This window comes from Cuculus canorus, chromosome 6 (assembly GCF_017976375.1).
Source record: "Cuculus canorus isolate bCucCan1 chromosome 6, bCucCan1.pri, whole genome shotgun sequence".
NCBI lineage: Eukaryota > Metazoa > Chordata > Aves > Cuculiformes > Cuculidae > Cuculus > Cuculus canorus.
The window spans coordinates 7,209,919-7,224,994 of record NC_071406.1 but is presented as its reverse complement, the minus strand read 5'-3'; the positions used below and the strand labels follow the sequence as shown (position 1 = coordinate 7,224,994).

Here is a 15,076-nt window from a genome sequence, read left to right as displayed (position 1 = left end):
CCCTGAGCAACAAAAATCCCCTGAAGAAAACAACAAAAAAGAACAAGTAGCAGAACAGCATGCCAAAGCTATCAGCATTTTCAATAAAGCCAACAATATTTCTATGTGTAATTACTATTACAAAGGGCTAGAAACTAAATTAGGATGCGTGATGCACTGTGAAAAAACAGGACACCTTTGTATCGATTAATCCTTAAAGACGCTATTTTAGTAATAGATTCATAAAGACCAATGCTAAAAAATGCCTCTGTAAAGCAAACGGCTTCTTTACACGCAATGTTCCTTCCAAAACATCAAGACTATAATTACTAAAATGTCCACTAGATGCCTTATGTCCCTCTTAATTATCTGCAAGTCTATTAGCCAAGACTCACTTTTAACCACAGGATTGCATTATTGCAGTCTGCATGGTAACATCTTTCATCAACAGCTTCATGTTGCAAGCTGAACCCCATGCAGACCTCCCCAAGTGAATTACAATCAAGAGCCTGAAGAATTGGAAGAAACTTGGTTATTTGTAGATTTCAAACCAAAAATATTTCACTTAATGGAAGCATTTATGCTTGTTCATTTTCTGGGTTTTTTTTTGGTCATCGTTTTCTGTAAGCAGATTGCAGAAATCATGTAAGACATTATCAAACCTAAAACTACTAAATAATTGTCATAAAACAATAATCAGTGATCCTTTAGCTGAACGTCAGTGAAAGCCGAAGGCAGAAGAGTTGATTTTGATAAAATGAGTTCACTTTGTAAACAGCTGAAAGTATACACATTTTATATTCAACTCAGTAGGAACAACTAGTACTGTCTGCACGAAACCAAGAAGCATCCATTACGCCCTTGGAAAGGGGAGTTAACAGACACTGCCTACGTGAAGGCTGGGTAAACACCTATTCTTAGTCTCTTCACTCTAAAAATAGAATAAACTGTTTCCTACACCAACATCCTAACACCTGGATGAATTTGGATATCTCCCAGGAGAAAATAAGTCTCTCTCCTTTTAAAGATTTTAAATAGCAAAATCCATTACAGATTTTTCAATATTTTCACTGAAAAAAATTCCACTTCATTTCCCTTCTGAATTTGCCTTGCTTCACCACTTCTTCACTGCATCTCGTCATACCTTTTCACCTGCAGAGTGAAGAACCCACCACTGGCAGAAAATCTTCATGCATAGCTACCATCAGACTGGGATTTAAATTTCTTAACAATTTCACTTGGATAAAACAGAGAGTTTTCTTTAGTATCACAGATTTACCTGACTGTCTGCCATTTCACTTTGCAGCTCCACCACCAACCTTTTCCAATCTGACATGTATTCAGACACAGAGACAACAAAAGCAAAGTAGAATCATAGAATGGTTTGGGTTGGAATGGACCTCAAAGCTCATCCAGTTCCAACCCCCTTGCCATGGGCAGGGACACCTCCCACCAGACCAGGCTGCTCGTGCCCCATCCAACCTGGCCTTGAACACCTCCAGGGAGAGGAGGTATCCACAACTTCCCTGGGCAACCTGTGTCAGTGCCTCACCACCCTCATCATGAAGAATTGCTTCATAGTGTCTAATCGAAATCGTCCCCTCTCCAATTTAATGCCATTCCCCCTTGTCCTGTCACTACATGCCCTCGTAAAAAGTCCCTCACAGTTTTTTTGTATGGCCCCCTTCAGGTACCGGAAGGGCAATATCAGGTCTCCCCAGAGCCTTCTCCGGGCTGAACAGCCCCCGACTCTCAGCCTGTCCTCATAGCAGAGCTGCTCCAGTGCTCGGATCATCTCTGTGGCCTCCTCTGGACCTGTTAGAACAGTTCCATACCCTTGTTACGCTGGGGATTCCAGAACAGGATACAGGACTCCAGAAGCGGTCTAATGACTGGCACACATTACACCAATGGCATTTTATTCCTCTTTTTCAAAACTCAAGATTTCCTAACACAGCAGGCAACAGAACTGTGTGGACTCCTGTTAAGTCAGTTACTTATAGCCATCTCTCATTTCTCATCACTTACTTTCCTACATATTAATCTTGAACTTACACCAAATCTGAACTAATGATCACAAAGGTACAATGTCACAATGAATAATATCAATGTGATTATTCTAAACAAACCTTGGTTGCTAGATACTCCTAGCCCTAGTTTAACATTCAAATTTCTGTGCCACCAGCAAACTTAACAGCAGCCATTTGATATTTTCTTCCAGGTCACTGATGTAAAAATTGAACAGAAATGAATAAAGAAAACATTTCTGCAACACCCAGCAGTTTTCCTGGTGTGAACAATTTATCTAGCTGATGAACTTATGTATGTTTTTCTACACTGTGTTCTCATACAGGCTTACCCATCTTCACTCCCTAGCCCCTCATTTTTAATCTTTTTTTCTGGATTTTCATTCTCTAGCCTATCATGAAGAGCCAGGAAGTTACTTCCTGTGTGAGGGCACATTGTTTGGGTGGTTAAATTAGAATCTGTTAACCGCCTCTTCCAACTGTTATATGGTACCACGTGGCTATGGGTGAGGGGACAAGGAAAGGTTCAGTGTTGATACTAAAAAAAAAAAGAGAAAGAAAACCAAACACACCCAATACTTTATGGAAAAGAGGTTGAAAAATTACTAAATGCACCACTTGTCACCTCTGCTATTTGAAAGAGACAATTAACTCTTTCTCTTACACAGCACTCCTTGAAGGACTAAGCTGCTTTTTCTTCTGATATAAGACATAAGAACTCCACAGCCACGGACCCAGTCTCTTGACTGGCTCTATCTTGTTGGCTAACTATGTTTTGAAAGTTCAATTAGAAACTTTTCATAGTTAAACTCACAGATATCTCTTTGTAAAACTGACTTAAACCTGTATTTCACTAAAAAAAGAACTCACATTCTTATAATAACAGAGATAATCAGTATATGAGTATTGCTAGACCAGAGAAGGTTATGAAAGTTCTTGGTTTCCATGTGCCAATATCTAAAAGAGGAACTGGTTTGTTTATTATTTATGAAAATTTGTACAAAAAGTGCTCATGATTTAATCAGTTTTCATTAAAAATTCAAGATGCAGAATTTCACAAACTCTTCTTTAAAGAAAGTCTTGGACTCAGTACCAAAACACAAGAAAGTAGCACATGAAAAATAATGTTTAAGTACTACCAGTGAAACAGCTTAAAGATCTAATTGAAATGTAAGGCATTTCAGTTAAATGTTTTCTTCAATAACTGTGCATTTCCTCCTCTAATGTAGAGGAAACAAAAGATGATGAAAAAAGACACCAAGAAAGGCAGAGAAACAGTCTAGTTATTTTTAGGCATCTGAGACCAGCCTCATCTGCTGGTAATGATGGCATCATTCCACAGCAGGTGAAAACTAGCAGGAGAGTGACTGAAGGCAAGGCACGTACTGTTGCTGTGCTGCTGGTGTGACTGACACGGTGACCACAAGCGCACTTGGAAGTCAGGGAACAGCAGCAGCCTCTGAAAGACAAGAGGCAGCTGCAACGGCAACAGCAGACAAGATTGCACAAGATAAAACACTGGAAAAAGTGAGAGCATGGCAGCGTATTAATAAAATAGGTTTGGTGGTGGAAAGGCATCACAGGAAGATGATTGCACTGATGGTGTTAAAAATGCAAAAGCAAACCCCCAAAACAAAACCCAGATGGCTGTAGCAGAGGAAGTTCTAACATTCAAAGCACAAGCTGGTAAGCATGTAAGCATTTCACAAGCACAAATGATAAGTAAAACGTGCATGCTATAAATCAGAGAGGCTGACATATCAGAATTTAGCTAGCAAATGCTATCACAAAAAGGAGCAGAATGAAAAGTCAAAACAACAATACAAAACTCATGAGTCTGCCTACTCAGAGGAAATCAGGTCTGTCACATCAAGAAAAGCAGGGACATGACAGGGAGTTGGAAAGAACCTAAGGAAGAGGTTCCATCTGATTTAACAGCTCACTGCTGCCAGGAGAGAAATGAGCTTTGCGCTCTACTCTTTCCAGATACCCTTTTCCACCATCTACCACTCCTTGTTAGCTCCGAACCTCCATGACCTAGTTTAAATCACTAACCTGGCAGAAAACTAACTAAGTAAAAAAAGATTGGTAAATAATAAAAAAAAAAGAAACAGTCACTGCAAGATTACAAGTGGCAGAGTCAGCGCATGGAAGAAAAGAGTAAGGACTGACTTCCCTCTCATGAGCTCCTCACCACTGAGCTCTGCCACCCACGAAACAAGAAATTCAGCTGTGGAGGAACAAAACATGAAGAAAACTAAGAAAGAGAGATGTTAGAGAGAACTGGAAAACTGGAGAGTGAGCATCACAACTGTAAGAGTCATTTCACTGTTCTGTAGTGCAAGTTTGTGGACAGACTACAGGCAGACCGTTGGCATGTTAGAGGGAGATGAGCTGGGGAACAAGTAGGTTATACACTTCATTCTTTTCAAAGATTCTAAGACCTGAGAGAACAAACCATTTCATGAAGAAACAGACCACTCCACTTTGGCTCATAAACACCTGTAAACAGCATGCTTCACACTGGCACTGCCAACACTAAGCACCGCCAAACAACAAACACTGCTGGTTCTGTTTTTCCATTGCCTTGAACCTCATCAGCAGAAGCATTATCCTAACCTTCTTAACTTGGCTTCTGGAAGTCTAGACTATAATGAATCCCTCCTCTCCCTGACATATTGAAGGTTGAAGGCTGTAGCACTTTTGCAGCTAATTAGTGGGGGCTCCCTTCCCAGGCATGAGGGTAGTGCCAAGAACTACACAGAAGCAACTCGAGTGCCACATGTTAAACACATTATTGCACCAAATCGATCCATATTTCTATTTGTGCACAAATGGATATACATGATTAAAAGCGGGGGAAGGTAATTTTTTTATCTTTAAGAATGAAACAAACCAAATAATGGAATTTGAATTGCTGCAACAAACATTTATTTAATTGACAAGTCTATTACCACCCCCAAATATATTAAAAAGTAAGTTAAATTTCATTAAACATTCTAGTGCCAAAAATAAGGTGTAAATAAGATTAATTCAGTGCATTGAAGCAACTCTTAATTTCTTCAATTAAGCCACTTGCAATATGGAACTGCTCTTGCTATAGATCATATTACTACAGTGCACATCTTGTAGAATAAAAACCCCAAACATGTGCAGGCACACACAAACACCACACACAAAATCAAGTGTCCCACTAAGCTTAGCTTGCCAGACTTTTTGTTAGCTAGCCTGAAAGTAAATGTAGGTTGTCTATGGCGAGAGAATGCTGCTTCAGCAGTTCAGTATGAATTTCAAGCCTGTTCTCTATTTTATCTTTTGTCAGTGTAATGTATTCAGAGCAATAGTGAGCTGACAATTTAAATAACTACATTTTAAAACAAACGAAGCATTGATGTTAATGTGTGAAAATGGTCCCAACCCCTGGGAGTCCTGGTTCCCACCATTGTTTACTCTGACAACAGGATATAATTGCTTACTTACTTGGCAGCAAACTTTACCATCTGCTTGCTTGCATGCTGTCCCACAGCCACAAGAGCCTGGATATTAAACTGCTGCTGACGCAGGACTAAGAAACACTGCTTCCCTGAATACAAAGAAAAACAACGCAGGTGTATTAAGGACACGTTACTCGAGGTCTCTGTGAATGAGAAAAAATGTTTTACTATTTCAATACTAAACTGAGCTTTTAGGGAGCAAGGAGTGTCCCTCCCTCGCCACCCCTCTCCCAAATGGCTGCATTGAACCCATCAGCTCTGCAAGTATACACCGCGCCCCCCCCAACACTGAGAGAAATCAAGTCATTCTGCCTTACATCTACAACCATGTGAATGGACATCCTATAAAAATAAGTAAAATCTATACAAACCAAAAACTATAAATCATAACTTTTGCAATGTCTATTATTCTTAAACTGCAAGAAGTAAATCATACTTTTCCGTGTCACTTTGTGCACTACTACTTCAAGCCTGTTATTTTTAAAGAAGTTTTTTCTCGTCTTCCCAAATTAAAGCTGTAGAGTTCATTTTACTAAATTGCTTTGAGAGAAATAGGCTTGATTTTGCACCACAGGGACTAAACCAACAATGTTCATTCCATAATGCACTGCGCATTCAGAATAAAGAGGAACAAAAGAAGTATTGATTCTAGTGAATGACAAGAACTTAAAAGACTCAAGTAAAAATTCCTATAAGAGCAATTTATTCATGAACAGCTTAGGGAAAAAGGAGTTAATAAGAATTAATAATAATTTATAAAGGACATAATGCACTTCATTGACTTTTAAAACGGGTATTTCCAAGTCAACAAAGCACTATCTAACCTGTTTAGCTGACCATTACAATAATTAAATCTTTCGCCTCACATCTCTAATAAACATTTACTCCTTAACTTAGATTTAAGGAAATATGGTGATTTTAAATGCTCCTTTCTCAGAGAGAAATTAACAACAAACTGCATTATAAAAGGACTCAAATCTTTTCATCACATTCAACAGTAGCTGTCACGAGGAAAGATGATGTTCTGTAGAATACAACCATTTCTAATCACAGAGAAGATAAGCGATCAAACAAACCTCACTGACAAGAATAGTTAAAATATTACAGTTACAAAGATTGTAGAAGGCAAGAGAACTTATCCCTAAAGAGCCTAATGTGTGCAAAATAAAGTATCAAAAAGACAAACTATAATCAAATCTAGTTCTTGATTAGATGCCTTTCCAGATCAAAAGATGGAAAAAAGGAAGCATCGGAGAGAGAAAAATACTGGGATTATGGCATATTTCGCATATGTTTCAAAGCATTTACATGGTATTTAAGTGAAAAGTGCAAGACCAATTTTACTCACATTCAACAGTAAACTACTCTAAGTTTCTATAAAACCAACCAATACCCACAGGAATGCCTAGAAAAATGAAAAGCTTCAAAAGAAACTTGTTAAAAAAGGTCTGACTCAGTCTAATGCAAGGAACTTTCAGTCACTTGAACAAATAAGAGAAGACATCGCATGGAAAATCTCCTCAAAAGTAACCACTTAAAAACCAAAGAGGAATCCATTTCCTTTCTTGCATGTAAGTACTGAATGACACAAGACCTTGTGAGAGAAAAGGATCTAGGGGAGGAATTTGTATGAAGATTTCAAAGTATTTGGTCATATAAATGAAAACATTGCTAATTACAGACACTTGCCAGCAAAGAGAAAACTTTATATAGCTTATAAAATTTGGTCCCATATTTAAATTAGTTGTGGTGTTGCTTTTATTTTCAGATATACTATTTTCATGTTTTATAAACCTAAACCTTTACATTCATAAACCAAAACCAAATTTGGGTCTAACTTGCTGTGCAAATCCCAGCTGCCTGGTAGAACCCAGAGTGATTTCCCAACTGCTTTTCAGTGACAAACGTGATCAGTAGCTTAGGCTGGCTTTAAAATTTGGCCAGAAATAACATTTACTCAATCTATGGTAAAAACCAAAGGGCCTCAAGCACTTTAATTTGCGTACAACCCACAGAAATTCCCAACACTCCACTCTTTATACATCTTTCAGTTAATTCCCATCAGGCTTCCTGAGTGGCTGCTATAGGAGACAGCTGGATTCTGCAGTTGTTCACGTTCACTGTTTTGGTTTACCGGTCAGAACTAGACAGGGTTAAATAAAGGATATGTCGGTTATTTAGGAGTCAAATTTGAGCTTCTGAGAAAACCTAAGGCTATTTTTCTCTAAGATTTTCCTGTTTCCTGCAAGCTTTCCTTTCCATAATGGTAGGAATAGCGCCACGATGTGTGGGAAAGGCTAATATTACTTCTTACTCTTAAACATTTGCTTCTCTTGTAAGATTCTTTCCCCCTAAGCTTAAGTAAACAAGCATATGGCATTCCCTAGGTGCATTCCCTGAATGTCAGGATTGTTCGGTGTTGTCAGACCAAGAGGGAATAAGAAGCACAATCAATAAATTGAGACTACTTCATCCCTATAGTCGACTCTTTCTGCTTTCATTCATTAGGTTGTGTTAAACAGTTCTGAAAATAAGCACTGTTATATCATGAAAAGCAATTTCCCGAGGTCGAAGGTGAAGGATGACAATTTCTTATAAGTTAAAATTGCCATGTTACATATATGTTACCTTGAATGAAGTAAATGCATATATCATGCAATACATCGTATACAAATGCAATACAGAGACAGTAATAAACAACCATGGAATTTCATCTTGTTTTAAATGTTTCCATGGACAACTGCCTTTAATATATTGAATTCTGTTAATATCTGAGCTCTTCCTACCACTGCAAAAGAAAAAGCCATGACGATACTTTTATTTGTACACCAACAATAACATTTCAATTAAGAGTGTCTCCTGTTTGAACAACTTTAAGTTGTAACGACCAACGCTTTCACAGCTTTTGGTGTTGACAATTCCTATACACAGCAGAGACTTCTGTGTTAGACCACACTACAGAACTACTGAGGAAATCACAAAGGACTCCCTAAATTTCAAGATTCTAATACAAATTACAATGTGCATGATACGTATATATTTACACTCAGTTCCTTACTTTAACCGACAGCAGTACAGACAATTATTGAGTAACATTTTTTAAGAAAATGAAGCCCCAAAAAGATAAATGAATCAACATTCTGTACAAGATTCTTGCCCCTAGTTTGCATTTTTCTCTATACTAACACTATTGTTACGTTTCACTGATGAAGATAATTTCTTCATGCTCTTTTTTTTCAGCTCTTGGGAAGACAAGATATTTATATCTCACTACTGAGCTGCCAAAAACAACTGAAACCAGTACAACAGTTGTCAGCATCTGATGTCAACTGAAAAGGCCAAAGCCTATTTAAGTTTGCATATGGCAAGCTGATCTCCAGAGAACCTCTGATTCCACGAAAGAAACATGGCTGTCAGACAGCCAAGGAGGGCAGTTGGCACTACTGAGAACCTATAAAAGCGTCTTCCCTTTGTCTTGTTAAAGAAAGATGATGTTTCTTATTTTAAGTTCAAATTGATAGAATCAGATACTGGCAAGTGAAAGCAAAAATTCTCAAATTTGAACACAGATTTTTGTTTCCTGTTGAAGAAAAGGTAAAGTGAAAACAATCATATGCAGCAGAATAAATATGGCCCATCTGACAACTGATACCTTTATCATAAAAGTACAGTTTACAGTATAAACTTGTAACTGTTTTATCTCGTACTGCTACTGCCCAAAGGAGAATGACTATAATATTTAAAAATTCCTATTATTTACAGTTGTCCACACATTACTTAGTAATATGGTAAAACCAAAATTCACTTTTACTACAATGTAACTATACTAGACTTCCACTCAGCTGAAAACTAAATTTCCTTTTCCCCTCTTAGGAAGAAAGAGGTGGAAAGAAGAGAAAATAACCACTCAAAGTAAACACTGAGTGAATGCTTAGTAACCAGGTGGCAAAGTTTTCTTGTACGCAAGACACAACTAACCAAAATAAACATTCAAGCCACACTAACAATAGGAGGAAATAAAAACAAACATGGAAGCATCTCACCTTTAGCTCTGCTTGTATGAATTCTGCCACGAACCCAAACCACTTCATCGGCCTTCTCCGCTGTCAGGTCTTTTATTCGAATCAAAACTCTATCTGAATTACAAGGGAAAAAAGAGCACATTTTAAAATGGGTTTCGTTCTTTTTGAAGCAAAACATTTTTCACTTTAAACTCCAAATAATTTTTCCATCATTACTAAAATTTATAATATATACAAACCCTTGTATTTTTCATCTATAGCATAACAGATGTACTGAAAACACACAGGATTCCATTTCCTTTCTCAGTGAATGTTACCTGATCAAGTAGTTTTAAATTGGTTTAAGCTTAGTTCGACTTCTACAGCAGGGTCAAACTGCAATAAAATAAAAGCAAGACCTAACTGCAGGTCATGGATGGCAGAACCTGAAATGACAACACTAGATTTGATAGAACTTCACTGTGCTGCACTGCACTACCTGTGCTTACTAGTCTGAATTTCTGCTAAGTAAGGGATGTCTACCCTGCTCCACTGTGCAAAATGGAAGGTGGCATGTTGGACACAGCAAAACAAAGGCTCAGACTATTCTGTGTCTACAGAAGTAGGGTAAATATCACCTTAAAAACAATATTTAAAATAAAGAAGAGAGAGAAATCACAAATAAATGTGCATTAGAAATTAAAATATTTATTTTTAAGAAAACAATAGCATTTTGGAGCAACAAGAGTACTACTGCGTAAAGCAAATAAAATTTATTTTAAGGAAGAACCTCTTTCACAACCATATATCAAGCACAAGTATCACTGTACGATTCATCACAAACAACCCTTCAAATTCTATGTGTCCAAGAAAGCTAAGCAATGATAGGAACGCATGGTCTGGAAAGGACAGGGTTGGAGTAGTAAAGGAAAAAATAAAAATCATAGAGGAAAATATTTTTAAATAAATCAGGATTTTAAAAATTGTATACGACCATTATGGATTGCCGATATGCTGGGTTAGTAGCGGACAGGTGTGGCTGGACTCAATGATCTCAAAGATCTTTTCCAACCAAACAATTCTATGACTCTATGCCAACTATTCCTTGAAATGTACTTTTTTATTGTATTTTTCATTAAATTTTTTGCAAACTTATTTTTGCATGGTCTCAAACACTTAAGAGTATCTACAAATCAGCTGGAGGATATACATAGCATTGCATAGAACCTCGACAGTTTTAACAGCTACACTTACTCGTTTACTGTGTGCATGTGGATAAAAATACTACTTATTAGACAAAAAAAGGGAGATCTTGATCCTTATGGGTCTCTTCCAACTCAAGATATTCTAGGATTCTATTCTAGGATTCCATGACATCTACCAAAAGTGAACTATCTCTGCTTTTCATCACAGATTCTTCCCTTATTTTAAAATAACAAATTTACTAAGACACTTCCACTCTAGACTTTCCCTGCCAGAACTTTTCCAAAGTTTGCCTACCCTAGGTTACCATCTGCCATCCTGGACTCCTTCCCTGTCTCTGAACACCAGTCACAGCTTGCCTTGCCAGCCTATTATTTTGCACTGGGAATTTCAAGGGATTGAAAATGTTTATCAGCTTATGGTCAGGGCAATGTAGTTTTTTTCTTCACAGACATGCATCTAAACCAGAACAGAATGAAAGTGCACAGAGAAATGTGATAGGAAAATGACTCAAATATATTAAGAGTGTGTGTGTGGTTTTGTGTGCATATGTGTTCTGGGGAGGAGATAAAGGGGATAAAGCAGTTGCCAGCAACTTCTGATGTTCAAACTTTATCAATATAGTACTAATGGAAACAAGCAACCAGCATAACCCATAAGTTTCAGGATTTCTAAGAGTTTGATATTCAGAAAGTTAAAATTACCTCAGTCAACTGAAAACTGTATTGTAGGAACTTAAAACATTTTCCAAGCACAAGAACAAAGACAGGATGAGGATCCTCAGTGTTTTAGGAACCATCCACATTAGATAAATACTTTTAAAAGTCGTTTGGACACATAACGGTTCATGTTTCATGAAGGCTAAACAATACATCTTAAACAGAAAAAAATTATATGGTATGAATTAATAAAAACTATTTTGCCTTTCAGAAAAAAAGGTAATAAAACAACAGCCAAAAGGAGACAGCATGTTCTGATGGTTTTTTTAGTATCCTCACAAAGAGAGCTTCCAGCTGTTCAGAGGGAACCTCCTATATTTCTGCTTGTGCTCACTCACCCTGGTCTGCCAATGTGTCCTAGTGAAAACAGCGAGACATAGCAACTATGCCAGTTTGTTTCCCTCCTTCAACACTTCCCATGTCTTCTTTTCCTCTCATTTCTAAAATGCCAGTAGTTTATGATGTCTATATCTGTTAGTGTAACCAATTGTCTTTGTCACTCATTTTCTCTTGTCCAGCCAATATATTGTAGCTCAGATCTTCCCTCTGTACTCACATATCTCTTCACCCGGAATTCCTTTCAGTTCGTTTCTACCTCTTCTGTGATAAAAACGAAGCTTCTTGCTCTCATCTTTAAGGTCCTCCCCTCCTCCATCTTCAGGCTACCAGCTACTTGTCTGTTCACTATACTTTAAGCTATACTTAGATTTTTCTGCCTTCTTGCCACAGAAAGTTACAGACCATTAAATAATGCAAAAATAAAAGCTGTTTTAAACCACACTACTGTTGCAATGAAGACAAGGGAACAAAGATTTTAAACAAAATCCAAACAAAACATTCCGTAAGTCTGAAATTACACTTCTAGCCCCAATTCAATAGTCAGGCTACCTCGCCTTCATTGCCATTCTGAATCCCGCGTAAAGGCAAACTATGTTTTTTTGTTTCTTTCATGTATAGCACAATCTCTTCTTTTCAAAGTACTAAATATTCTTAGCTTTCTCTCAGAACTCCAACCATGGGAGGAAATGATAAAAACTCAAAAAGCTGTGTGGATTATACAGGACAGAATCACTTTTCTAGACCCCCATTCCCAGCCTGTCACACCAGTCTGTTTACTAAGTTAATTTATCTTGCATTGTGGAGCTCTGAACAATCAATATTTCTGCAGTCTCTGTGAAGTGCCAGCATCTTCACAATGTTGAACACACTGGAAAAAGAGAAGATAAGTTTAATAAAAAAAAAAACCAAACTGAGAGCCAAAAGCAGTCTAAGTTGACAACAGCTTCCAGGGAGGGGAGATGAAAGTAAAGGCAAAGGAAAAAGGAAAGGCAAATGAGAGTTCTACTAGCAATCATAGCCTCAAGCAGGCAGGAAGAACTTAAAGAGATGATGTGACACGAAGAAAACATCAGATTGCCAGGGCAGCCAGTGTTGGCAGAACACAGATGAAGGTGGGCCAAGAATAGAGGCACAGGTGTGTGTGAGATCAGTAGAGCAGTGTGGAGCAGCTTTGCAACAACTACGCGACCATGGGAAGAATTTTTGTGCAGAGGAACAAGAATCTACGAGTCCAGCAAAAGGACAAGAACCTGGTCTCTTGGAAAGAGAGAATAATTTGCTCTGATCACTCTAAGGTTTTAACTTCCCAAGTCCTGTTGGTGCCCTTAATAAAGCACAGTTGCTACACCAAGCCAAAAAGCAACAGTGCTGCAGACATCCAGCTGAGCTCCTGCCCATGCCTGTGCTGTCTGTGGGCTTCAGCCACAGGGCCTGTGGATCTGCACGCGTCCTTCCAGTTTGTTATTCTGACCTAGTAATGGCACTACCTGCACACACTTCAGAAGCAAAACTAATACAGTACAGTTAAGAACCCCCGCATTTGTGCTTCCATGCCACCCCTGCCCGAAGCAGTGGTTCCTCCAAGCCACTCAATGCAAGCAAAATACTTTGGGGAAAAGCATATATGCAGTACTGATGCTGAGTGGTGACTTCACCCTCCCCTGAGTCCTCTGGTAAGAGCTCTCTGTGGCAGGAACCATTGAATCTTTAAGTAAGAGGACATTAGTCTCAAGGAAGGGAGCAGGCTGTTCTTGAACTTTCTTAGAGGCATTTAGGTTTTTATTCTTACCCAGTTTTGATGTTCTGGATAACAACCTTCTAAAAAACACGACACTAGGAGTGTTATAGGTTGCATTCTAAGCCAAATGGAAAAGGTACTGTCTTGTCTGTATATTGGCTGTGAGTTTGTTTTTTTTTTTTTTTTAAGTGAGGGTTGAAGGTCTAGATCTGCTACAACAGATCTAAATGTAGCACTCTGCCTCCTCTGTATCACTTCCTGTAGCTTTCACAACTTTCCTTCATATTTTTTTTTCTCCGCAGAATTTTTGAGTGTTTATTTTGAGGTTGAGCCAGTTGGCAGGGCAGACTTTCTCCAGCAGAGTAGGATTTGATCCACCATCTCAATCTGCCAGCTTGGGTCTCTTACAGTTGTTTTCTATGGGGTGTGAAGCTGGTAGAGAAAACACAGCTTGTAGAAACTCTACAACATCATCACACAAGAGTGCAGGGAGCTGAGATCCAATATGGCAACCTTTCAGCCTGTGGTCCACAGAGCAGGTCAACCAGTCGGATGCTAACTTGGAGAAGTTACCTTTTTCTTAATATTACACCTTTTAGGTTGTGACTGCACGCCAATTTACAGATTGTTAGGTGGTTACATATCACTATGGATGGCTGTGTACCTGCCCCTTCCAGCAGTCATCAGACCCCTAGCCAACTGCTTTTACTTTGCTAAGCTGGCTGAACAAGCTGTTGTAATTAGAACGTCGAAATGATCAACAAAAGACCCAGCATCAGGAAGAGGGAGTCCTCAGCAGCCAGCAGCAGGGCTGGCTTACAAGGGAATTTTAATCTCTGTTCCCTTTCTTTGGCAGCTACTATGTATTTTATTCAATAATGACTGTTAATACAGTCTCTAATGATTCTCTCGTCCCATTACATTCTTGCCATAATGTTCCTCTTCAGCTGGTTTCAATCTATGATTGCTTTTATGGTTCCTCCTCTTCCCTGCATTTCCCTTCCTAAGGGAGGTCAACCAAAACAACCAACAGAGGAGAAAAAAGTCACCTAATCACAGATGATGTTCCTTTTTTACATTTCATTATGAAGAAGTTACAAGAAGCCAGTCTATTATGTTCTCTCATTTCTGTTCCATGCACTGAATAATATGAAGATTAATGTTTCTTGGGATGTTGACCTGAGAGACTGTTCTCTAGCTGACAAGTCTTTCTGAATCTCAATTCCCCTTCAGCATAAAATGAAGATTTCCTGAATTCACAGTGGTATGAATAATTATAAACCCCATAAATATTATATATTAATGGCATTGGTGGTCACATGCAGGAGTAATAAAAGCTCCATAAGCAGACATATATCCTACTCAGGGAGGGAACTTTTGGCAGAGCTTATGTCAAAGAAAAAACCTGACATCTTGAGACTCATTACATTACAAATAATAATAATTTAATCAAAACAAAAAAAGGCTGCAGTTATGGACAGAGACAAAGCCGTGTAGGGTGTTTTCCAGGCAAGGACAAAGATTGAGATTCCATAACACTTCTGGACCCAGCTCTTTCTAATCCAAGCACACTCAT

The 15,076-nt window shown here is 38.3% G+C and overlaps 1 protein-coding gene across 1 annotated transcript in view; it reads right to left on the bottom strand.

Moving 5' to 3' along the window:
• Positions 1–15,076, bottom strand: part of DARS1 (aspartyl-tRNA synthetase 1) — a 40,539-nt gene that overhangs the window by 23,054 nt on the left and 2,409 nt on the right. Inside the window, exons 3-4 of the mRNA XM_054070033.1 lie at positions 9,544–9,636; positions 5,487–5,589 (exon numbers count right to left, since the gene is read on the bottom strand). Of these exons, the coding sequence (XP_053926008.1) occupies positions 5,487–5,589; positions 9,544–9,636 (196 nt within the window). The remainder of the gene's footprint in view (positions 1–5,486; positions 5,590–9,543; positions 9,637–15,076) is intronic.